This window comes from Abrus precatorius, unplaced genomic scaffold, assembly GCF_003935025.1.
Source record: "Abrus precatorius isolate BTA unplaced genomic scaffold, Abrus_2018 Scaffold3, whole genome shotgun sequence".
In the NCBI taxonomy this organism is placed as follows: Eukaryota; Viridiplantae; Streptophyta; class Magnoliopsida; order Fabales; family Fabaceae; genus Abrus; species Abrus precatorius.
The window spans coordinates 19,462,548-19,490,407 of record NW_020874373.1 but is presented as its reverse complement, the minus strand read 5'-3'; the positions used below and the strand labels follow the sequence as shown (position 1 = coordinate 19,490,407).

The 27,860-nt window shown below is 35.2% G+C and overlaps 1 protein-coding gene across 1 annotated transcript in view; it reads right to left on the bottom strand.

Annotated features, from left to right (window-relative positions):
• Positions 1-421: 421 nt before the first annotated feature.
• LOC113861888 (sister chromatid cohesion 1 protein 2) overlaps positions 422-27,860 on the bottom strand; it is a 34,422-nt gene continuing 6,983 nt past the window's right edge. Inside the window, exons 7-14 of the mRNA XM_027494978.1 lie at positions 27,737-27,848; positions 14,756-14,892; positions 14,253-14,668; positions 1,857-1,893; positions 1,729-1,753; positions 1,495-1,627; positions 626-752; positions 422-594 (exon numbers count right to left, since the gene is read on the bottom strand). Of these exons, the coding sequence (XP_027350779.1) occupies positions 593-594; positions 626-752; positions 1,495-1,627; positions 1,729-1,753; positions 1,857-1,893; positions 14,253-14,668; positions 14,756-14,892; positions 27,737-27,848 (989 nt within the window). The 3' untranslated portion in view covers positions 422-592. The remainder of the gene's footprint in view (positions 595-625; positions 753-1,494; positions 1,628-1,728; positions 1,754-1,856; positions 1,894-14,252; positions 14,669-14,755; positions 14,893-27,736; positions 27,849-27,860) is intronic.

Below are 27,860 nucleotides of genomic sequence, written 5' to 3'. Positions count from 1 at the left end.
AAAATTAAATTTAAAACCGAAAAAAATAATGAATTTGACAGAAATCAGGTGAGTGTTTATAATAATAATAATACGTTTTCTACTCTTCTCGTGCAATTAATTCGCACCATTAAGCATTTTTCTAGTGAAATATATCTCTATACCAACCGAGTATAGATTTGCATGAACTTGTGTAAGATTGATCGTGAAACTTTTCGTTTTTCTTTTTCTAGTCGAAGAAACAAGATACCCATCAACTAAAATATAAAATAATGTAATAATCATATATAAATTGGCACATTTAGTTCACAAAAAAATTACGATGTAACGAAACACGATATTTAGGGCATTCTCTAGACTTTGATACCAACTTGAATTTTTAGAGATGTGAAATAAATTGATAGAGAAGTTCTTAAGAGAGAAAGATGAAACAGATCATCGCTTTAATTTTGAAGTTGCTAACTCTACCATCACTGTACAGAGGAACTTTGTGGCGAAAATCCACAAATTTGGCAGAGTATTACTAAAATAAAATAACAAGTAATAATGCTGTACAATAAAACAAAAAGAATAATACCAAAATGAAAAACTTGCAAAAGAAGATACCAGAATCCTATCAACTTGCTATTTACAAATCACCTCTAGCATCTACCTACATCATTTAACAGACTATCAAATCGAAAAGTTTGATCTAATTTTGAGTGTTTACTGATTGCAATATCACCATAAGCCTTGTTTTGCTGCACATCTACATAACCTGTAGTGCTCAAAACCTGAAAAACATTAGACAGAAAAAAAAGGTTATGATCTTTTTCCTTCCTCTGATAAAGGGGTTAAGATGATTTTCTATTCCATAAGTAAGCATCTTGACAGATAAAATTCTCGAAAAGTCAATTTTGAGGTCCAACCCATGAATAGAAAAAAGAAAAAGCTGTGGTCTCCTTTAAATCACGAATGAACTGGTAATTCTCTCAAATGTTTTTCCTCTGAATATTCAAGCATCCTCACTCTTGTTAAAAACCAATGGCAATATCTTGTTCATGTGGAAAAAACGATTAAATTATAATTATAAAGTATTTTATTAAAGGAAAGGATCAGCTTGTTTTGCCATTATCGATAATGACTACTAATAATGGGAAAAATTAAGTTCTCTATTGGCTTGCGTTGTAGTTTATATTCCCACTGGTCTTCAAAGTTGATCCATTAAAAATGAAAGGCATTATAGAAGTATATCACTAGTCTATCACCAACCAAACTAACAATAAAGATTACACTTTTTCCTATTCTTATCATTCAGATAAAATAGGGATGATAATTATTAAGAACGGATTTTCCTTCTTTAAACATCTCAAAAGTATGTTATCATCTACAGAACCACATGAGTAATAAAGACAATAATGCATAATTCTGATTTCTGAACAAAAAATGAAGATAGAAATTTGCCACAAGAAATATGAAGTCACTAAAACTTTTTCATGAGCATGAATATAATCTTAAAACACAAATTGAACGTACCAGTATTTCATAAAATAGCCTTGCACATTCTTTCCTGAGTCGTCCTCCTAAAACTTGCGAAAAGTTCATAACATGCCCCTCTCTTTTTTTACTTGCATGTAGAAAACTCTGGTCCAAGAAACTTGCAACTTTCCTGTACATCAAACATTGTCAAAGAAAACAATCATAAGCCAGTCCTGTAAACAATAATTGAACTGTTGAGTGTTGACATTCCAAAACCATCCACCATCTCACCTGGTTCGTTCAGACCACCCGGCCACTGTAAAGAAAATAATAAGGAAGCAGTGTATTATTAGGCAGAACACAGAATTTAACAAAAAAAAATTACATCTAATAAATGAAGATTTGCAAAGAGTTCTCACATAATTCTGAATCCTCTGTCCCACATGAAATTCTCTCCTGAGACAAACATAATATATGCAAGGATACATTAATTAGTTCATAGTTCAAGCATAAGGAAAAGACAATAAAACTAAAAAGACTTCTTAACAAATAATAAGTACAAGAAGAAAATGACATTTCAAGAAACCGCATCCTCACATGCACATATTCTTAAAAGCTGATGGGATTTCTTTTCTGTTCTTTTTTCTTTTTCATTCAGCAAAGAGAATGGGAACTTTGCTTTGATTATTTAAACCATCATGTCTAACATATTTGATATTTCTATCACAAGGGAAGTTATTTCATTGGATGAAAGAAGAATCCATTGAAGGAGTAGAGAATAATGGAAAGATTAGGAATCCTCTAACAAAAATTTAGGGGGGTGGGGAATTAATAAATCAATTAAAATACCAGCATCAGCCCTGTCATAAACCAACTGTACCAAAAATGTAAGCTCTTTAGGACATGAATGATTTTATATTACATCTCTAACATGCCCCTCATGCAAGACCTCTTTGGGCTTTGTTCATTATGCATAGATTAGAATCTGATTATGAATAATGATATTGTTTGATTTTGTCATATTCTCTAGTTCCCTTAGTTGAATTCATTCCCTAAAATTTAGGAACTGATTGTCAGAAGAGCAGAAAATAGAGGAATTATTATTCTCTACTTTATTCAAACGATGGAGTACATATATAGGCAGAATGATAGAACAGAAAAGGAAACAAAAAATAGACAATTCCTATTATTAATTAGGAATCCCTGAAACTTACCAAAAGAAATAAAAACAGAATGGTTGACTAATGAGAGAAACTGAAAAATCCCATAATATGTGGGACTGCCTTTCCAACACTCCCCACTGAAGCTGGGGAATAGATATTAGTCATCCCTACCTTGTTAATATTGACTAAAAGTACGACTTCAACAGGGCCTTGGTCAAAATATCTGCTTCCTACAACTTAGTTGGACCATAGAGTAAAGAAAATGTCACATTTTCAATTTTTGTTCTTGTTATTAATCTGAAAGTCTATCACACTTCTCTCGTTTCTTCCTCCTATTCTTATTATTTTTCAACCACTAGAGATGCCATCTCTTTCAGATAGTCTTCTTCAACATCTTTTACAGGTATACCACAGACAGAACCCTACATCCTCTTTGCCACTGCTCAGTGATGAGCCTCCTTCTGACTTACCTTTGGCAGCACCTGCTCCAGCCTTGCCTCCTGAGTATGATCTTCGGAGAGGTATATATTCAACTCATAATCCCTCTTCTCATTATATTGCCTTAACATATCATTTTTTGCCCTTCCCATTATACTTGTCTTTTCTCGTCCTCTATTTCTATTCCTAAAAATACAAGTGATGCTCTTTTCCATTCTAGTTGGCCATATGATCAATGAGATGTGTGCATTTCAGAGCAATGGTACTTTGAACCTCATTTCTCTTCCTTTGGGAAAGTCTATTATGAGATGCAAATGGATTTACACTGTCAAGGTTGGCCTTGATGGCCATATTGATTGTCTTAAAGCTTGTCTAGAGGCCAAATGGCCTTATTTGTTGATTCTTATCCATGGCTGCAATCCATCACTAGCCCCTTTATCAAATAGTCTTGCATATTGCGTCAAATTTATGGTTTCATGAAAGAATAAAGCATGTTAACATAGATTATCACTTCATTAGGGAGAAAATCTTATCTAGACATAACCATCACTAGCCCCTTTATCAAATAGTCTTGCATATTGCGTCAAATTTATGGTTTCATGAAAGAATAAAGCATGTTAACATAGATTATCACTTCATTAGGGAGAAAATCTTATCTAGACATAACCACTGAAAGTGTCAATTCGAATGATCAACTAACAAATATCTTCATCAAATCAATGAGGTTCTAGTAATAGTTATATATGTGACAAGCTTGGTGCATATGACCTATCTCAAGCTTGAGGAGGAGGTGTTAAATATATGTAGTAATAGGAAAGTTTATCTTAGTAATTATGTTAATTAGGTAATCAAGTATTCTGTAATTATTATTATTATCAATATAAATATATGTTCCATTGCACAGTTAAGACATACAGATTCATCTACATGTTCTCTCCCTTTTCTCTTTTTCAACAAACTTATTCTTGGAAGAATGAGGGAAAATATGAATAGACCATCTCCTAAACCAACTATCCTACAAACTTGATGTGTTGTGAAAAATAAAAAATCCTCAAAAGTGTTCTCAAATCTTTATGAATGTGCCGAAATGAAACCCCCTTAAACAAATGAGCATTGTTAAGTTGAAAAGGAAACAAAAGACATGATGAAATCCATGTGTTTGAATTAAACATTGAAGATTCTGGTATGTGCACTAAAAGTTAACGGAAAACCACTGTCAGAAGAGGGAATAGGATGATTCAACGATGATTTCAAACAATTAATTATGCATGGTACAAGGCTACATAGAAGGAAACAAATCACCCATAATAATCAGAAATAATATCCTAATAACCATAAACAACTTCCTAGCGAGACACCTAAACAAAATCCCTTAATTCAAGGAATTTCAAATCTGACACTAAAATAATTCGTGTTAAAAATTTGATCCCTACAGTTGGCACTATTTTTTGTTTAGTTCCAATATGAAAAAACTCTACATTTTGGTCCTTACATGAAATTTTCTTTTACAAGTTCGTCCTTTCTATCTGTTGACACTATAATTGTTACAGTATTTTTTCTTGCAGGGACTAGTGTGAAAAAAATGTGGGCAGGTGCAGGGACCAAAATGTAGATTTTTTTCATGCAGTGACTAGGTATAAATTTGTTTCATACAGGGATTAAAACAAAAAATTATGTTCAGTATTGCTGTCACGCACTGCATGACTTGCACGTCAACCTTTAAAAGTAGATTCTGTTTGGTGGCAACTTATGGTTTCCATTTATTCAAGAGTGCCTTCATCAGCTTTGTCGACAGTAAACCCACTCCTGCCTCCAGTCTCCATTGTCTGTCAACTCTAGCCACCAAACACAAGCTATAATTCCACAAGAACTAGTCATACCAAAACCAATGTGAACCCCATCCCCTCCTTACACTGTTGCTTAGTGTACTCTGCTGCATACTACAATCTGGTCAATTACCCATCTCCATCATAAGAAGTTGTTCACACTCAGTCAAGTTAGACAGGGTTTGGGAAAGCAAGATTCTGTGGGAGAAGAAAAATGAATTACCTGAGTGAAAACTTAGAAAACTAAAAACCAGAACCCAAACTTCTTCTAGATGTTCTCAATTTTTTGTTTCTAAAGCCTAAAAAGTGGTTCAATTTTGAAATTTGTTTTCTGAAAGAAGTGTTAAATTTACAGCTCGACACTGAGCTGAGGAATAGAAGTCTTCCATTCTCAGCTTGGTAATTAGATCATGTAAATTAGAATTGTTCAGCCTCTTGGACAAAACATCAGCTACCTACTGTCCATACAAAATATATGACAAACAGACCTGGCCTGCTTCTAGATTTTTCCTTGATGAAATGTCTACCTATGTTGAGAACAATTGTAAATAAATAGGAAATATTTGTTTATTACATTAGATAGCGTTATTTATGGTAAATATGTAACATAATATTTTCTAATTATTACCTTATCATTATAAATAAAGCTCTTTGCAGTGTTTCAAACACACGGATTTCACTCTGTCTCTCAATCTCTTCTCTCTCAACATGGTATCTAGAGCCTAATGAGAGACAAACCCTAGTCCATGTTTTATCCAGTGGACCCACTGCCTATTGGTGAAAAAAATTTTCAGAACTGTGTTTGTCTTGTGAGTTGTGCCAGTTAGGTAAACACATTCATAATTCTTTTCCAAGTCATTCAAATAATACAATTTCTTCTCCTTTTGTTTTAGTTCACTTTGATATTTGAGGTTCTAGTCGTTTTGCGTTTACATTAGGATTTAAATACTTTGTTATCATAAAAAAAAAATTCTCAATGTACCTGATTATATTTAATAAAAGAATGATTTAAATTATTTTTTATCATCCAATCTTTTTATAGTGACATAAAGACTCAATTTGGAATTTCAATTTGTAAGTTACAAAGTGACAATACACATGTATCTACACAATTTCAAACCTTTATGATCTCTCATAACATTCTTCATCAAACTTTGTGTCCTCATACTCTATCAAAATGGGATTGCACAACAAAAAATCATTATCATATTGAAACTGCTCGAACTTTTCTAATTCACTTATATATTCCTCATTATTTATGGAGTGATGTTATTTTGACTACCTGCTATCTTGTCAATAAAATGCCATCTGATGTCTTAAACAATCAATCTCATCAACAAATTCTCTATCCTCATCACTCTTTTTCTCCTATTTCTCTTCGAGTCTTTGGGTCTACATCTTTTATTTATAATCTTACTCTTGGATTATATAAGCTCTTTTCCCATTCTTTCAAGTGTGTCTTTCTTAGTTATTCTTGCTCTTAAAAAGGGTATAAGCATAGTAGTCAATAGCGATCGCTATTGCGAAGGTGCGGAGCAAAGCGGCTGCGTGCCTCTATTCCATCGCCGTCACGTTTCAGAGTAGTGGCCGTTAAAAGCAAAGCAAATTGCAGCCCTAGTGGCCGCTGTTTCATCCTTGGGAAAAAGGGCAAGTTTGCCCTCCCTTTTTGAAAGTTGGAATGTTGTTTTAAGGAGGACAATCTTGGAATTTTGCCTCCCTTTTATATTTCAAACAAGGGCAAAACGACAAGTATGTCCTCCCTCTCTGAATGTTGGAATGCTTTTTAAGGGGGCAACTTGGGATTTCACACCCCCCCCCCCCTTCATATTTCTAAAAATTGGAATGCTCCATCTTAAACCCTACCTCCATCTCTTTTTAAGCCCACAAACGACATGTTGGAATGCTTTTTAAGAGTGCAAGTCACCATTTCTGGCCAAGTTCCAATCATCTTCTTCATCTCCGGCAAAACCGAACTTATTTCTAATATGAACAAAGACATTTCTGATTGTCTTCTTCATCTCCAGTGTAACCCAAGCTATTTCTGATGAGATGAAGACTTTTTCTAATGATAGTGAGAATTTTCTAATGAGACCATTTGCGTTAGAGCTTTAAAGCTTTATCTGGTAAGTGAACACTGTTTGATCTATTTTCCTTCTCTATTTTGATTGTCTTCAGAATAGTGGTTATCCCTCTATCCTACTACAATGTTTTTGGGGTCAGCTACTTTGTGCCACTATCAGGGATTGACTACTATGGGTATAAGTATTACTCTCACACTCTTCGTTGATATATTATCTCCTCTAATGTTATATTTTTAGAATTAGAACCTTTCTTTTTATCGATATCTTCTTCTAATTCTTCTTTAGACTTAGTTCATTTTCTTCCTCTTGAGGGCTCTATCACCTCTTTGCCCTATGATCATCCTTTGTAGGTTTATCAGCGTCAGCATCATCAATTTAGATCGCACCAGCCAGCACTATACCTACTTCCAACTCATCTCTATCATCTCCTCTGACCATGTCTTCCATTAACAATGCTCATAATGCTCTTCGAAAAGATATAGAATCAACCTGAAATTCCTCTTTTCATTTTGTTCATTGAGCTATCATCGTTTATTTTCCCATTTTCTTACCTTTCTTCCTTGTCTTCTGTTTCTGTTTGTAAGAACGTAGGAGTTTCCCTTGCTCGTCTTGGTTGAAAACAAACAATGCTCAACTAAATGTGTGTGTTGGAGCAGTATGGTACTTGGAATTTGATTCCTCTTCCTCAAAAAAAAAAAACTATTGTTCGCTGTCAATGGGTTTTTACTGTTAAGGTCAGTCTAGATGATCAAGTTGGATCACCTTTAAGTTCACCTCATGGCTAAAGGCTATACTTAGATCTATGACCTACATTATAGCGATGCCTTTTATGCAATTGCTCACATCTATGAATGTCATTTGCCATTGACCCCTCTATCAATTGGACATCCAAAATGCTTTCCTTCATGGTAATCTTTTGAAAGAAGACTACATGGAGCAACCTCCTAGTTTGGTTGCTAAAAGAGAGTGTTCTAAACTTGTCTGTGGAAAGCTTTATATGGTCAAAAGCAATCTCCATTTGTCTAGTTTGGTAGATTTAGCATGATTATTCAGGTGCCATAAGACTCACATCCAATGCCAATCATTTTCCCCGAACTCCAGTCCAGGAGGAAAATAAAACCTTTAGTGAAAGAAATGAGACAATCAAGAGAACAAGTGAGACAATTAATGGATAGTAACTTAAAAGGGGATCCTAGAACATAAGGAACATGATCAATAGAGAGGGAGGGGAAAAGGTGGACAGTACCAATATCCTAAGATTGTATTTGAGACTCATTAGCCATTGTGACATTTGTCTAACTACATTTCTATGCCTACTATTTATCAATGGCCTCTTTTCAGCTTGATATCAAGAATGCTTTCTTTCATGGTGATCTTGAAAAAGAAATCTATATGAAGCAAATTCTTAGATTTGTTACTCAGGAAAAGTCTTCAGGACTTGTTTGTTATCTCTAGAAATTCTTTTATGGTCTCAAACAATCTCCAAGGTCATGATTTAGCAGATTCAGCATGGTGACTCAATAGTTTGGCATGACTCCATGTGAAGCAAATCACTCTATTTTTTTATAGTCATTCAACCTCAACTTGTATTTACTTAATTGTGTATGTAGATGACATTGTCATTATAGGAAGTTATCATCATGGCATTGAACAGGTAAAGCAGCACATTTGTCAGTACTTTCAAATGAAAGATCTTGGAAAACTTCAATACTTTTTAGGAATTGAAGTAGCATAATCCAAGAGCATTGTTGTAATTTCACGAATGAAGTATGCAATGGATATCCTAGAGAAAATAGGATTGATGGGAGCCAAACCTATTGATACTTCTATGGATCCTAATACCAAACTTTTGTCAAGTCAACTTTCAAATCCTAAAAGGTATAGAAGACTTTTGAAAAATTAAACTATCTGACAATTATTCAGCCAGACATCCCTTTTGTAGTCAATGTAGTGAGTTAGTTCCTTAACTTTCCTTGTGACGGACATTGGGATGCAATAATCTGCATTCTAAAATATATTAAAGGAGTTCCAGGAAAAGGTATCTTAAATGAAGACAAAAGACATACTCAAGTTATGGGGCATTCAAATCCAGATTGGGCAAGATCACCTGGTCATAGGAGGTCTACAGCTAGCTATTGCATGGTGAAAATCTAGTTTCTTAGAAAAACAAGAAGCAAAGTGCAGTTGCAAAGTCTAGTGTAGAAGCAGAGTGTCGAGTCATGGCTTTAGCCACTTGTGAACTTATATGGTTTAAACAACTCCTCAAAGAATTGAGATTTGAGAAAGTTAGACAGATGACACTTACTTGTGATAATCAAGCACCTTTACAATTGCATCAAATTCAGTTTTCCATAAAAGAACTAAATATATTGAGATAAATTGTTACTTCATTAGAAAGAAAATTTTATTCAAATACATCACTACTAGCTTTGTAAATTCTCATGATTAATTGACAAATGTCTTTACCAAGTCTTTAAGAGGTCATCGAATTAGTTATATGCAACAAGCTTGATGTATATGATTTATATGCTCCTGCTTAAGGAGAGTGTTGGAATTATGTAATTATAGTAATACTATAAATAAATTAGTATCTTTATGATTATGGTAACTAGGTAACTATATATTCAGTATTAATGATCTCTATTATAAATATATGATCCACTATGTAGTCAAAATACACAAATTCATCATGTTTCTTGTTCTTCTTTCTCAATAGATACAAACAATTAGTTCATACATTAAATTATCTCAGCATTACTTGGCCTAATATCTCATTAGCACTAAGTGTAATAAGTCAATTTTTTAACTCTTCATGTAAGGAACATTGGGATGCAATTGTTCACATTGTGAAATACATTAAAGGAGCCCAAGGCAAGAGTCTTCTATATGAAGATAAAGGTCATACTCAAATTGTTGGATATTGTGATGCATACTCAAATTGTTGGATATTGTGATGCAGATTGAACATGTTCTCCCATTGACAAAGGATCCATTTCATAAAAGAATTACTATTATTAATAAGAATATAAATCATAAAATGTTTAGTTAATGTGAACCATTTATACAGCTGGTTAAGAAGGATGCTCTTTCTTTGTTTAGCTTGTGTTTAGTATATATATGTGCAAAGGATTTGTAATAGGAAGATTCAGAGCAAAACATAAGGATTTAATCCTTTCAAAAGAAGAGATTTGTGAGATAAGAATTTTGTAGAAAATTCTTTGCATGTTTTGTTGCTATTTTCTTGTTATAGAGATTCTTTTTTGATGATAGTATAAATTTTTTCTCATCAAGGACAATTTTCCTCTCAGGAGGTAACTTAGTTTCTTGGAAAAGTAAGTAGTAAAGTGTGGTTGCAAGATCAAGTATGGAAGTTGAATATTGAACCATGGCCCTAGCTACTTATGAGCTTATATGGCTCAAGCAATTAAAGAGTTGAAGTTTGAAGAGACCTTACAGGTGATACTTAGCTGTAATAATTAGGCTGCCTTACACATTGCCTCAAATCTGGTGTTACACAAGAGTACCAAACATATTGAAGTAGATTATCATTTCATCAGAGTAAAAATTTTATCTAAAGATATTGTCAAAACATTTGTCATTTTAATGATCAACTTGAAAACATTTTCACTAAATCTTTAAGGGGACGACAAACTAGTTATATATGTAAAAAGCCTAATGCATACAATCTATATTCTCCATATGAATTTCGCTTTGTCTCATAATTCACAATCATGATTGCAATCTTGCACAGCCTCCACGATCTGGCAAATAGGATCGGAGTCATCTATGATTGCTTAGAATCGCGATCTTTTCCTTTAAGATTATGGTAGCTTCAATCAAATCTGTTCCCTGTATTCGGGTAGGATATAATGACCCAATTAAGAAATAACATGTTTCCCATTATTCGGCAACCACTTCCTGCATCTTCTTTGTGTTTGTGCATCTGCATGGATGGTTCAATCTGCGATTGTGCTTTTGTGTGGGTGGTTCGAACTCTCTAGGCATTCTCTGTGTCACGTGTTCTATTTTGTTGCTAAAATGTGGGTACTTCGTGCTTTGTCTTGTTGCTGGTTCAAACATTTAGTTTGTGGGTCTTTCATTTGTGTTTTGTTTTGTGTTGTCTCATCTCTCCATGGCTTCCAATACCAATAATGAAGTTGGTGGCAGTAGAAAAGGGAAGGAGATTCAGTCAAGTAGAGTTGCAGGCAGTGAAATTGTTGATAGAACTTTGAGCTTAAAATCAAACAATGTTGTTAGAGCAAGAAATGATGTGGTATGAAATTATGGTGTTTCAATTTTTTGAGATGCTAGGAGAATTAAATGTAAATATAGTGAGAATGAATATACTAAAGAAGTTTATCGCTTCAAGCATCATTTGGCAGGAACAAAGCAAAATGTTAGAGCTTGTATTGCTGTCCGTGATGATGTTTGAAAGCAAATGTGGTAAAAAAGCAAACATAGCAAGAGCTTGAAGGAGAGGGAATAAAAAGTGATGTTGATGAATGTGAAAATGTAAAAAAAACAAAAACACTAGGCGATGTTGAGACTCCAGCAACTCTTTTCAAGAAAAAGAGAGTGACCACCCAAGCTACATTCAGTACAATTTTTAAGCAAAGTTTGAGAGATGATACATGTTTTGACATTGCTTCATTTTTCTACAATAATGCTATATCCTTCAATGTCGTTTAAGAGTGGAGAATTAAAAAAGATGTGACACGATTGCTCGACATGGTATTGGATTTAAGCTACCATCCTTCCATGAGATTCAGGTAAACTCTTTGAAGCAAAAAGTTGAGAAGACACTCATTTTTGGCGTTAAAAAACTGTGTATAAGACATTAGTTCAATTTAATAATTTATAGCTTGATTTGAAAACTCTTTTTCATTCTTTAATCTTTAGTTTCATGCCACTATGAGAGATAATTGATGAGAGATGGGACAACTAATTGCATAGACCTTTGCATGTTGCAGGGTACTACCGTAACCCAATTTTGCATTATGCTCTATATTTTGAAGCCAATTTTGAAGTTAAACATGGATTATGAGTGTTTAGAAAGAATAGTAGAGGACATGGATGAGGTAGATAAAATTGATGCTCAACTAAAGTATTTCAAAGCTAAAAAGAGAATTTTTTGGTACAAAAGTAGAAATTAATGGACTGAAAGTCAAAATTCCAACACAATGGTGGAAATCTTATGATGGACAACATCAAAAGTTGCAAAGATTTGCCATTCGTATATTTAACTTGACATGCAGTGAGCAAAATTGGATTATTTAACTTGACATGCAGCTCATTTAATAGTGAGCAAAATTGGAGTGCTTTTAAAATGCTAAGTTATTTCTTGAAATTACCAAGTGGACTACTTTATTTTTTGTGTTAAACTATTAATAAATTTTGTAGTTATTTAGATTCACACCAAGAAAATAAATAATTTAAAGCAAATGACATTGATTGATGTTGTTTGTTATGGCTAACTCAAAATTGAGCAAGTGTTTCAAGAGGAGAAAAAAGCCCAACTTTGACATTAAGGATGTTGCTTCTAATAATGATTGGATTGTGGAGGACAAAAATAAGCTAAGATGAGATATGGATTTAGATAGGAAGTTGATTCAAGTTGGAGAAGCAAGTAGTAGTGTTGGTAGTGCAAATACACCTTGGATGATTGGACCTCCTCGTGTTGATGATGATGAGGCCAATGTGGACATTATTGATAAGATGACTATTGTAGATTAATGCTAGTTTAATAGATTTGCAAAACATGTTAGTTTAACTAATTATGTGTTGTATTGGATCTTAAGCCTATGACTTAATTTAGATCTTAATTTCTTTATATATGTAATTTTCTATGCTAATATATATATATATAGTTTTACATGTTTGGTAAGATTTTATAATCCTTTGATTTACGATCTTTTATCCCCTCCCAATTCTAGGTAGGATTTTATCTTGACAACATTGCTCATAATCTCTTCTCTCTCAACAACTTATTTCAATAAGCTTTGTCTTATGATTCTTTATAGGATTGTAAGAAATATGTTAATTGCTGACATGTCATAGTAGAGCTTCATGGGACCTTCCAAGTTTTTTTAAGAGTCATCTTAGGAAAATTTTTATCTGACGTAGTTCACACACTCCTTGATTGCAAATGATCTAGCTACCATCATTTGCTTTTTTTCTCTTTCGTGTAACTAAATTTCCAGGAAAGTACAATACCCAAATGTTGATCTTCTATCCACTAGTGACCTTGCATAGTCTGCATCAATGTAAGCTTCAAGACTCAAACCTGTGGAGCATGCAGGCACATCTAAAGACCAATGTAAGCTGGTTCAAATGGGGATGGGCTGAGGAGGAGCTGGAGATCCCAATCTAGTGGTGGGAAGTAGGGAATGTCGCAGGAAAATCTTCCAGTGGCAACATACAGTAATGTAAGTGGCCAAAAAAACAAGTGCAGGCTGATTGGAGATGTCAGGATGGTCGACAGTGACCTGTAATGCTGTTCCAACTAGAGAGGAATGATGTCAGAAGAATTATGAAGATAAAGTAGAACTCTAGTGCTACGTTGGGATGAGTGGAAAGAAAATACAAGTGACAATGCATTTTCTTTTGTTTGGTTGAAAAAAAAATGAAGAGAAAAAGGAAAGAGAAGTGGACTTAAACAAATTTTCAAAATTTTCCCTCTCCCATTTTCCCGTCAATTTAAATTTCAAAATCTCCCTCCCCTCATTTTCTTTTCTTTGATCCATAGTGTAAAATTTAGGGAACTTGATTATGGAGTAATGATGACAGGTCACAAAAGTTAGTCCTGCTCGAATAACATGTTCAAATTATAGGGTTTTAGGCATAAAGGAAGGTCATTGAAAAAATAAAAACTATGAATAATATACTTCATTATTGTGATGCGCTACAATATGCTGATATGATCATAAAGCCTAGGGTACTGACCTTATTTATACTAATCATAATCCTAAATAAATAAGAAACAAATCATGAGATAAGGAAATATGGTAACCAAACCTAAGAGATAGCGAGTAAAAAAGGAAATTAATCCTAAAGGATAGTCCAAGATATTGAAAATATGATCAAAATAATATTGGATATTTTCATATATTCTAAGAATCTTCACCCTTTGTCAAACATTGTACCATCTCTAAAGTTTCATACAAATTTAGAGTTCCCATGACCCATATTAAACAACAATATGGTTTTTCTTTACATGAGTTGGGTGACAATTATGAATGTATTGCAAACTATTCTTAGTGTTACTATCAGAACATCACAGGAATATTCATGATTTAGTTAGTCTTTACCTCTTCCATCAGATTAAGCACTACATTCCTTTCAAAAGATTGCTCTCCCTCTATGCTTTCATGTGGACTAGAAGGTCCTAAATTATTTGAGTTTTGAATTTCAGTTCTCTGTGGGTGCTCAGTCGGCCTGACTTTTATTTTTTGGCACAGAGGAGGGGTTTGTGGAGCAGTTGCTACATGCTCTGGACTGCCAGAAGCCTGAGATTCAGATACATCCAACTTCCTTGGAGTTTCCTCAATTACAAGGGAACCTGGGCAGTGAGGAGGGGTTTGTGGAGTAGTTGCTATATGCTCTGGACTGCCAACAGTTTGGGATTCTGACATATCTACCTTTTCAAGAGTTTCCACAATCTCAAGGGAATTTAGTATTTTCATTTTCTTTTTAGAGAACAGGTGTCGAAGCTCTGAGGAGTAACCTAAGGTAAAACAAGGTTAGTAAAGATAGAAGAAGAGTTCATGAGCAAAAATTTAAAAACAGAAAAAAGTATTAGAATCAAACTTACAAGGAAGCAAAGACTCATATAATCGGTCAGGAAGAGTAGGAATGAGAGATTCTCTCTGTAGAGCAAGCAAAGTGCAACGGAATTTTCTGCGGTTAGAAACTAAGTCACTTGCATCATGTATACTCTTTCTAAGTACCCTGAAATGGTTTAAAATGTAGTGTGTTCAAACAGAGTTCAATACACTATGCCGAGGGTAACAAGACTTGAAAGTCCAAATAAGAACTGAGTAGATATTCATCTATAATGAGCGGAGCAGCCGTTATTTCATTTACTAGATTCACAAGATACATATATATAACGTTAGTGCAAACCTAAACAACAGTTCTAAGAAAGTGGTTACAAGTGAAGAAACATGGGACAGAAGGATGAAAAAAAATGCAATTAGTAGTGACAAAGGAAATCACAGTGGCGTTTGGAGTTTTTTAATCCTCCCAACTCCTAATCAAAACAAAACTGGTCATAATACATATACAAACATTATGAGATATCCATCTAATTCAAAGCTTCAAATTTATATTAACCTCCAAAACTAATAATAGAAAGATATATGATGAAATGACAAAAATTAGGTAAAGATAAGAATTTAAACACAATGAAGCATCAATTTATTGTTAATGTAGGAATATTCTGTAACTATTATTTTCTATTATATATTGTATCTAGACATCAATTTATTTATAGTGTATAATTATATTCCTAATTTAGACTAGACAGTTAGGAAATAAAATATTCTGTAGTTAATTGATGTAAATGAGATTGTATTATTTATTTGGGAGAATGGAATGAAAAAGGCATCTAAGCCAATTGATATTAATTTCTAGTGGTTAGTAAATCAGAGAAAACCACATTATTTGTTAGTATATGTTAGTAAAGCTTCTGGAACTGACTAGTTTCTCGTAGCTTTAGTTGTAACTAACTTGCTGTTATGACAGTTGTACTGATTAGGATTAGTGAACACTATATATACAAGTCTCTCTTTGTATCATATAGATATAAATTCAATAATATTCACAATGATTAATCTCTGTGTCCTATATTAATCAACCTGGTATCACGAGCATCACAATCCTGACCTATGGTGGCGCCAAGCTATCCTTTCTTTTCCACTGATACTAGTGCTCCACCATTGGCGTCTTCTAATGCTCCAATTACACTCTCACGCACTATCTCTATGCATCTTAATGGGAAGAATTCCTTCTTCGGAAGCAGCAAGTTGTGGTATCAAAGGACATCACACTGAATTCTGTTTTCTATGTCTGCAACCTATTATCTATTAGTAAACTTACTTGAGACCTTAATTTTGCTAATAAGATCCTTCCAAATGTGTGTGAATTTCAGGCAATGGATTTGAGGAAGAGGATTGACAGTGCTGAGGAATCTGCGGGTCTATACTTCCTTCAAGCTGACAACAAGGAAGTAGGAACAACATAGAGGAAGAGGTTGTGTTGCTAGTACTGGACAAGGGGTAAATGATGTGATGTTGTGGATTGTGGTACTATCACCTAAGTCACCCTAGGCTACTAAGTTTCTTCCAAATGTATGTGAATTTAAGGCAATGGATTTGAAGAGGATTGACAATGCTGAGGAATCAGCGGGTTTATACTTCCTTCAAGCTGACAACAAGGAAAAACATAAGAGGAAGAGGTCTGTTGCTAGTACTAGAAAAGGGTAAATGTGATGTTGTGGCACTATCACCCAAGTCACCCCAATTTTATGTACCTGAAACAAAATGTTACCTTCAATCTTCAATAAAAATTCACAAATTTTTCAACGTGAAATTTGTCAATTAGCTAGCATGCAACAAATAGTTACCCTGCACAACCTTATAAGTCTTCTAAATCATTTGCACTTGTTCATCGATGACCACACACGAACACTTGGGTAATCCAGCACACCTAATCTGTTTCTCTCTCTTTATCTCTCTCTCTCTCTCTCTTAATTCTATATGGTATCAAAAGTCTCCTAGGGTTCTCCCTCACCACCCGCCATCAGTGCCCCTCATTGCTGCCGCCACCGCCGCCCGAAAAAGGAAAGAAAAAAAAAATAGCAGCTTTAGACAAGGCCGACCATAGCTACTGTGGGGATGAAAATTGTTTCCGGTGACTAGAATATGCAATAATTTGACGTTTACAGTTTGAGTGCGGTGTTTCTTTCTAGCTGTTGAGACAAAAACCCAGGCAGTTCCATCACTGTTTGTGGATATACAATGTCTGAACATGATAGCCAGGATGTGTAGGACGTGTAGGATGCACAACATAAGGAGACTGTTACGAAGATTGTATCTCTATCCAAGCTTACCGATGTAAAGATGGATGGGGACGGTACAAACTATATGGAGTGAAAGTATTTGGTTGAGATTAACCTGAGTGAAATGGGAAAGGATAATCATTTGACTGAAACAGCACCTGACAATCCCAAGGATGTTGACACACGGACAATACGCGACAAAAAGATCCTTGCGTTGCTAGTAAATTATGTTGATAGGCAAATACAAACCGTGAAGGAGTTGTAGGACTTTTTGACGTTTACAGTTTGAGTGCGGTGTTTCTTTCTAGCTGTTGAGACAAAAACCCAGGCAGTTCCATCATTGTTTATGGATATACAATGTCTGAACATGATAGCCAGGATGTGTAGGATGCACAGCATAAGGAGACTGTTACGAAGATTGTATCTCTATCCAATCTTACCGATGTTAAGATGGATGGGGACGATACAAACTATATGGAGTGAAAGTATTTGGTTGAGATTAACCTGAGTGAAATGGGAAAGGATAATCATTTGACTGAAACGGCACCTAACAATCCCAAGGATGTTGACACACGGACAATACGCGCCAAAAAGATCCTTGCGTTGCTAGTAAATTATGTTGATAGGCAAATACAAACCGTGAAGGAGTTGTAGGACTTTTTGCAATTTATTTTTGGGAAATCTGATGTTGTATGCTCTCTTGCACGAAATTTATTGACCCAAACATAATAAGCAAAAGCTAATGGACTATTTTTTGGAGTTTAAGAAGCATACTAAGGAGATACAATCTCTTTTAGCCTGCAAAACCATTGACGTAACGATAGCGCAACAAAAGAAACTCATGACTTTGAGCTGGCTCTCCAAACTTGATCCAGAATATGAAGTAGTTCGGTCCCAGATTCTATCAAGTAAGCATATTGATAATCTTACCAATATCTTCTCCAGAGTTATGCAGTCTTTCTTTAAAGAACCCAAGAGTACTACAGAAAATAAGTCTCCTGACTACTCTATATTGGTAACCCAATACGGTTACGCAGTGGTGGTAAAGGTGGTAAAAGTAGTCGTGGCCATGAACGTAGTGGAGGTCATGGTAATGTATAGTGATACAATTGTGGCACATATCATTATTGGAGTCAGTGCACTCATCCTCCACTGAATTAGTTGTTTTCTTACTCACAAGGTAATTCTCACTTTGCTAACTTGGTATCTCAGCCTAATACAGCTACTCAAAAAAAAAAAGGACGTACTGTGCATACAAATGATGAGGAATTTATTCAGTATATTCAGTTTCAGATGTCCCAACAGCCGTCTACATCCTCTACAGCCACTTTTGTCCAAAAAGGTAATCCTACTACATGTCTTTCCTCTTCTCCCAGACTTTGGGTCATTGATTCTGGCGCTACTGATCATATGTCTGGGGATTCATGTATCCTTTCCTCTTTTTGTCTATTCAGTTCTCATTCTTCTGTAATACTCATTGATAGTTCTAGTACCCATATTAAGGGCAACGAATGTACCACCTCAGTTTCAACCTTACCCTTATCCTCTGTTTTATACTTACATCAATTTTCCTTAAATTTGTTATCCATTAGCCAGATCACTTCATCTTTAAATTGCTCAGTAACATTCTTTTTTAATTATTGTGTTTTTCAGGATTTGGTGGCACAGAAGATTATTGGTAGAGATAAGGAATCTAATGGACTGTACATATTGGCATAAGAAAGACTTCTGCAAGCTTCTATTGCTTTTAGGAATGAAAGAGTGTTTCCTTTCCAACTTTATTGTCATTGGGTCATCTGTCTTTAGGAGTTCTTAGAAAATTATGTCCTAGTATAAAGTCTAATTTTTATTATGAGTCATATTAGTTTGTTAAACATTATCGTAATATTTATTTACCTCATTTAAAGAAAAGGGGTCATGTCCCCTTTGAAATTATTCGTGATTATGTTTGGGGCCCTTTCCCAATTAATTTGAAATCCGGTGTATTTTATCACCTTTATTAAGTATTTGAAGAAAGTACCAGGAAAAGGAATTGTGTACAAAAATCATGGACATGCATAGATAAAGGCATTTTCTAATGCTGATTGGACAGGATCTATGGACAAAAAATCTATTATCAAATACTATGTATTCTTGGGAGGTAATTTAATTTCATGGAAAAGTAAGAAACAAAACATCATATCAAGATCGAGTACGGAATCAAAATGCAGGGTGATGGCTCAGACTACTTGTGAGTTAATGTTGTTGAAATATATGTTGGACGAGATAGGATTTAGAAGCACTAAGTCTATGCAACTTTGGTGTAATAACCAGACAGCAATGTATATTGCCTCAAATTCAGTTTTTTATGAACGGACGAAACATATTAAGATAAATTGCCACTTTATTCAAGAAAAAGTTCAGCAAAAACTTATATCCATCTCTCATGTTAGGATAGGCAACCAACTAGCAAATGTATTTACAAAGGCTTTAAATGAAACACGTAGCAATTATATTTGTAACAAGCTGAGCATGATTAATATCTATGTTTCAGCTTGAGGGGGAGTATTATGAATAGTTATAATAGACTTATTAGGATTAGGGTCTATATTCGTATTATAATAACAAGCTTGGCCCATTAGAATTACATATATATCCTTATAAATATAAAGGTCTTTACACATTGTAGGGAACCTATCTAATTCTAGCACACTAATCTGTCTCTCTCTATACTCTCTCTCTTAATTCTACAGGTCATACCTTCACAAACATAGGATCCTCCACCAAAGTTATGTGCAGATACACCCTAGCAAAAACATACATTTATTGGAGGTAACTACATCCCTCATGATGTCAACAGATGTACCCAATCAACACTAGAGTGATCTTGTCCCCTCTTCAGCATATCTAATTAACCGCATGCCATCTAAAGCCCTCAGCTACAAGACACTTCTCCAAACTCTCCTACCACATTGTCCTAATCCACACCTCTTCACAGATATACCACCCAAAATTTTTTGAAAAGCATTTGTCCACAATCACCAACCAAACCAAAGTAACCTTGACCCAAAATCAATAAAATGCATGTTCCTCGACTATTCCCCAACCAGAAAGGGTACAAGTGCTATTCACCCACTACAAAAAGATTCTACACTAGCATGGATGTTACATTTTTTGAGAACCAGGCCTTTCACAACAAAGGTGGTAGTCAGGGGGAGATACCTACTAGAGAATTCCAAACTTTGAAGCTTAAACTTGAGCAGACCTCAGAGCATGCCATCTCTCAACCAACACTGTTTAAACCCATGGGAACCCAATTGGCCCAACCAGCACTTGAACCAATAGTTGTAGAAATTCCCTTGGTAGGAGCTTAATCCAAAGCTGAGTCATCTAACTCATAGGGTGACAGCGTTACTAGTGTATTCAAGAAGAAGGAAGAGTCATAGGGAGTTAGAGATCTGCACCAAAGCAAGATCAATTCTCCAATGATAATCTAGAAGCACTTGAGTCCCACAAAGGTAACACACCTTTTGATCAACCTAAACATTACTCATTTCTGGATGATCTTGATAAACATGTAGCCTTGAGAAAAGGGGTGAGGTTGTGAACTCAGCACCCCATTGGTAATTTGTCCTATGAGAATTGTCGTAGGGATACAGAGCATTTGTCACTATTAAATATATTTGCCAAAGGAAGTATGCATTGGATATATTGAAGGAAACAGTTTTAATGGGGGCTAAATCTATAGATACTCCTATGGATTCTAATTCTAAACTTCTACCAAGTCAAGAGGAGTCTCTTGTTGACCCAGAAAAGTATAGAAGATTGGTTGCTAAACTAAATTACCTCACAGTTACTCGACCCGACATCTCTTTGCTGTTAGTATAGTAAGTCAATTTCTCAACGCTCCCTATGAAGGACATTGGGATACATTGATTCGCTTCTTGAAGTATATCAAAGGTGCTGCAGGAAAAAGCCTCTTGTACGAGGACAAGGGTCATGATAAGATTATTGGATATTCTGATGCAGGCTCTCATGATAGGAGGTCCATCTCTAGCTATTATTTTTTAATTGGAGACAATCCAATTTCTTAGAAGAGCAAAAAGCAAAATGTGGTTTATCTTTCTAGTGCAGAAGCATAATATCGAGTCATGGCTTCAGCCACATGTGAACAAGGTAGTTAAATTGGAATTCAAATTGTGAATCATACAACCTATTTTTTGAATCATCAATTGGATCGTATTTTGAATCATAAGATTCAAGATTAATAATAAAAAACATAAATATAAGAGCATTGTAACATAAAGAAACATCTATATATTAATATTTTGAAGTAAATAATATATTATTAATAATGTGACATACACTAGTACGCAAACTAAGATTCAAATCATAACACGCAGTCACATTATCAAAAAAAGTGACTGCTCAAAATCAACATATAATCTTTCAAAAAGATAAACAAAAAATGACAGCAAATCACTAGCAAAAATTTGAAAGATAATGAATGATCATTCATCATCCCCAAGATTTATGTCACTTAATTCATCCTTTTCATCTTCCAAAATCAAAAGTTCTTCCTCTTCTTCATCCTTTTCGTCCCTCAAACTGATGTGGTCCAACCAACAGTTTGACACTTGAGAGTATCTCGATGAACCACATCAACTAGAAAAACTAAAAACAATAATTTGTGAAGAAGCAAGGACTATATTTGAATAAAAAATTTTATAAGAACTAAGTCTAACTTGTGCAACCTTTATAGGAATCAAATACTTAATTAAGCCTAATATAATATCTAAGTTATCTAGCTCAAATGTTTGAGGCTATATGTAAACAAACAATCAATAGCCTCTCCACACTTTAGTTCCTTACATGATTGTTTGAGCCATGTAAGTTGACAGGTAGCTCAAGCCATGGCTCCATACTCAGTTCTACACTTGGTTTTGCAACATTTTGCTTCTTAACTACGTGATCCCATTGTGATTACTAACTATGATGATAATGTCATCCTTATAGACAAGGAGATAAATGCAACCAGCAGCTAATTAGCAATAAAAGATGGAGGGGTCAGCCTCACTCTCAGTCATACAAAACTGTTGAGCTACCAAGCTAAACTTGCCAAACCATTCTCGAGAAAATTGTTTGAGACCATTTAATGACTTCTACAATTGGCAAACAACTTCCAAACTCTCTCTTAGAATAACAAAACCAAGTGGTTGCTCCATATATACTCCCATAAGATTATGTAGGAAAGCATTGTTCACATTTAATTAATAAAGGGGTCAATGACAAAAGAACACCTCAAACAAGAACCAAACAAAGATCATTTTGGCCATAGGAAAAAATGTTTCACCGTAATTTAACCCAAAGATCTAGATGTAACCTTTAGCCCTGAGACGGATCATAAACTAGTCAACTTATCAATCAATATCAACTTTAATAATGTAGACCCATGTACAACCAACAATGGACTTCTTGAAAGGGAGAAAAACAAGGTTCCCAAGTATCACTATATTGAAGCGCACACATCTCATGACTCATGCCCAAGTTTCTTAACACAGTATCAAAGATTATCTAACCTGTTGGGCCACCTATCAATGTTATCAAAGGCAAATGGTGGGTCATGGCGGAAAGCAAAAAAACTACCATAAAAAAATGGCAGATGCCATAGCGGGTTATGAAAGAATCATGGCGGTCATAATAAAATAAAATAGAAAATGGGATATAAAACTAGAAAACTAACTACTTATAAAAGAAAACAAGGTTTTGAGAAAAAAAAAACAGAATAAAATGGTTGTAAAATAGAGAAAAAAACTGAAGTTATAACTTGGAAGTGAAAACAGAAAAATAGAATCATGAAAACAAAATAATAAAGACAACAACAACAATCAAGCCTTATTTCACTAGCTGAGGTCAGCAATAGGAATCACACGACACCATTGAACTCGGTCAAAAACCAAATTTTTGACAATAACCAATAATAAAGAAAAACAAAAAAAATGGGGGACTAAAACAGAATGGGAGAGGGACAAATAGAATTGAAAAAAATAGAATAGGAGAGGGAAAAACTAAAGAAGAGGGAAACTGAAGATGTTGACTGAGTGAGAAACAAAACAATGAGAAACAAAACAATGAGAAACAGAACACTGTTTGGAGAACATAGCACCAGAAGAAGCAAAATAGCCGCAAAGAAAGTGACAAATAGAGCACACTATGAAGCAGAAAAACAGAGGCCAGAGAAGCAAAATGGAAAATAGATGCCAAGAAACAGGGGCCCCACTCATAGTTGCCAGAAAACAGCTAGAAAGGATGTCTTCTCTAGCGAAAATGGTGAAGGAGATGAAGGAGAAGTTGGCTTTAGAGAAGAAGGAAGAAAAATAGAGAAGAGGGAGAACATGTGTACATACTACTTGTAGCAAGGGCAAGATCAGACTTTCACTTCCTTTCTCCTTTACGATTCATAAATTCACACACACTCCGAGAACTTGTTTGCGATTAGGGCTTAACTTTTGCAATGGAAGAAGCAATTCACGAAAGCAAGTATCACACGACCGACTGCCGCTCCCTGGCAATGCAATTGCAACGAAGATGTGAGACAAAGAGAGAGGAAGAAGAGATGCGATTAAGTGATTTAAGGTTTGGGCTCGCAGGTTTTCTCTCTGAAATGGGTCGAGTCCGCAGCCCAATCCAATTTTTCCAATCAAAAACACCATTAACGCCAAGCGTATAACGGCCACCATGGCCCTGCCACTAAAAATCACCATTTTTCGCCATGGTCATGGCAGTTTGGTTGAAAAATGCCACCATCACCAGCCATGGCACCGCCATAACCATTTTTTAACATTGTCACCCACAAATGTCCAATCCTACAAACTTCATGCACCAAATGTTCATCCCTAAACGTGAAAGGGGTGTGTTAAGATGTCTCACATTGGATAGGAATAGAACCAAAAAAACTCCTTATAAGGGCTTCTGTAATCCTCCTCCTACGAGCTAGCTTTTGAAAGTAAGTTAAGCCCAAGTTTCTTAACAATTTAGACCCTAAAGTAAAACGATTATGACTAAGACTCCAAACATCAAAGTTCAAAGGGGGATGAAGCCCAAGTAGTGACATGACTATGAAAAGAATGTCGAACATGTTTACCTAACTTACATGACTCACAAGATACAAATGATAACTTTAAATAATGTACACTAATTGTTGTAAAATGAATCATAAGAGAGTCCCAAGTAGAACCAACATGAGACGATTTCTTGAGCAAGTATAAGCCATGAGGCTCACATCCAAATCTAATCATTAGCCTAATTGCCTCAAATTCCAATCCTACGGAAGAACAAAATCTTTAGTAAAAAGACAGAACAATTAAAATGAGACCCAGGGATATAAAATGCATTGTCAAACACAAGAGAAAGAACAAGGTGAACAGTACCAATGCCTTTAGATTGTATTTGAGAAGAAATAAAAAGGAAAAAAGAGTAGAGAAAAGAGATTTATCACTATTGATATGATTGATAGCCTGAGTTAAGACCCAAACATCTAGAGAAGTAGAGTGAGAGATGTCAGCAAAAGAATTACCAATGTGAGTAATACAAACAATCAAATTGGAGGACTAACATTCCTCATACCATTTTAGAAAATTATGATGTGTAGTTGGTAGGTTGAGCCTAAGGAGCAAGTGATGGCCTAGTAGTGCCTACAAATTAGTTTATGCAACATTGGTCATGCACAAGAATAGAAAGGTGGGAGCAAGTGTTCATAAAATCTATCAATATTGTAGTCAGGGTTTGACAATGGTCAAATTTGAAGCAATTTGCTCATCTTACAAGAAATTGCACACTCACCATGCTAGGACAACAAAGCAGGAGAATCAAAAAGTGCAGGAACAACCTTAGATGATGTTAGGGCGAGGGACAATGGTCAAACGGAACAAACCAGCAACACACTGTCCCACATGCCGAAGAGCAACGGCACGTGAGAAACACATCAAAAAGAAGAAGTGTGTGAGAGCATGAATCAACATGAAACCGCCAAGATGGGCCAAGAAACAGAAGATGAAACACTATTTGAAAAAAAATTGCACCAATGGATAGTGGATCACAAGGAATTGCCTCATGTCAGCCTGTAGATACCATGTTCAAAGAGATGAAAGAAACAAGAGGCATAGGATGAATCTTTGTATCACAATACACACTGGAGCTAATTATTTATATTGAAGACACAATAAATACATGATCAACCATTACCTATAATTAGGCTGATGAGGCCCAAGTGAACAAAGGGCCTCAAGAGCCTTTGGCCCAGACATGAGCTGAAGGGCCTGTGACTTGGAAAGTATATGTTAGGAAGAAAAAGAGAGGGAATGTGAGTGTTGAGGAGGCAACCGTAGGGGAGAAGGGTAGTTAGAAGAAAGACAAAGAATAATTCTGTTATTTGATATCAGAATTGGAATGATGAGAATTCATTCATGCTTTTTGCACATTTGCTAAGGGTAGAGAACCTTTTGGGTGACTCTAAAGGCGCTAGGCTCTGGGACAGAGGGGATCTTCTCCTTCTATATTTTCCTTTTTCTATCATATAATACAAACAACTATTCCCTTTTCTTTGCATTATTTACTTCTGTTGTTATTTGTCTTGTGTGGGTTGTATCATAGGCTAATTACACCATTACTATAATTACATAATTTTCTTATTTACAAAACTACCCTATGTATATTATTTACAACAAAAGCAAAGTATATTCACTTTATTTTATTAACATTTTAGATTAAATTTTAAGCCAATTTTCTTGAATGTTTTAAAAATTTGAACTTTTTTAGACAAGTACCCTCAAAGTCTCCCTATATGGAGATGTTTGCTCAAGTGTCCAAGTCATGCAGTTGTGTTGAGCTCAACTATCCAAGCCAAAATAATAATTTTTTAATTGAACACCTAGTGAGGTCAAATAGGTGTCAAAAAGGAGTTGGTGTTGAAAACGAGTTCAAAACACCAACATCTCTACCATGAGGAGCGTTTGTGATTCATAGGATTAAAGAATATGGTATATTATTCAAATTTTGGATGATATACACATGGGTTAGATATTTATACCTACAACTTTAATTCGGAAAGGAAAAAATAAAGTCGAGAATCATAATTTGTGGCATTTCCTATCAGAGTAGGAAATACAAGTAAATAGTCCTAATTCTAGGGTAACAATAAGTCAATAACAATAAATTACCAGAATCCTATAACTAATACAGATTTTTCCACACCATTCTTATTGATGTAACATGTGCTAAATGTGTTTATTTCATCTTTCCTTTTTTTATAAATTTATTTTTTATTTCTTTCCTATTAGGGGTTTTGCCTAATTTATTGTAATTAGGCTTGATTTGATGCCCATGTTTTTAGCGTAGGTACTTATGACCATAGTTGTATAAATAGTCTCCCTTGATATATAATGATAATATTCAGTTCTATGTCATATTTTCAAGTTAGTATCACTCCAATCCTAGGAACTCTGATTCCACGCCTAAACCCTAGCCACCTTTTATCACAGCCTTCACTAATCTCCCAGCCACCCTTATTGCAGCCAATCCTATCATTCATTGCAGCCAACTAGTCCTTTGCACCTTCACTGTGCCCTAGCACAACCTTTTTGGCAACGCCATCATTGTTGATGCCACCATTAGCTATCGAAAACTACTTTAAATGAGCCAATGATCTCACCTAATCAAGTGTTGTCCACACACACCGTCATGCACTGGAACCCCATTGGTACCACTCACGTAACCCATGTGCTGCCTTGCAGGTGTTTGAATCACTCAATGCCGATCTCATTTGACTCATCAAGGTCTGCTCTTCCTGTTTGAAGGAGTTTCTGACCCAGCCACACCTGCTACAATGTGCTTCTTGTCAAACTTTAGCTTCCTTGTTTTTGCAGGACTGGAGCATCACTGTTATGGATCAAGAAGAAGAGCACAAGGCCATTGGGGAGTCCAGAAATACCCAATCAGCACCTCTGAATGCCAATGATCTTCCAGCATTGCTCACATCCAACCATCTCAATAGTAAGAACTACATTCAACATGCACCATTTATACAAAGAACTTGAAGGGTCAGAGAAAACTTCACCACATTGAGAGAGACCCCAGCAAAGACAGATTTCTTCAGGATATTGTGTTCTTAGGTGCACAAGATATCAAATCGATACATTATCAATTTAATGTGAATGGACAGATTATGCTATCAATGTAGTAAAAATAACAGTTTATAAATTAGATAACAGCTTCAAATTCTAGATACTATCTGTAATGAAAGTGAGACCAATATTATTGAATAAAAGCGAAACAGAAAAAAACAATGGGAAAGAGCAAATTGCTCCCAGAAAAGGAGGATGCTCCTTGCCCAACCCCAAGGCTTACAATACGTCAAAATCAATTCCCCCCCCCCCGGACACTCTGCCATATTTACACCTGATTCTCTTTTCTCTCTCGTCTAACCAACCCCAGTAGGTCACACCTTTTCTAACTAACTCACATTCTGCTCAGTAGCCTTAGCTGACTTCACTTTTTGGGAATATAATTGTAAGGCCTTAGTTTTGGGCTTATTCCACTGTCGTCAACATTCCTATCACTATCAATGTAAATAACCATTGAAAGATTGTATCTCATACAATGGCATGACAGGAGAATTCCAGACATATGAATAGACAGCAAGTGAATGATTAAAAAGAAGGGTGCATAAGAATAGTTTCGGTAATCTATATGACATACTCATTAGGCAGGACAATCATTTCATCAAGGACAATTTTTCTTTTCGTTGAAGAGCGAGCACGCTCTCTCACAGCTGGTGTAGAAATAAGCATAAAATCTGGTGTAGTAGAACCTGCCAAAATAG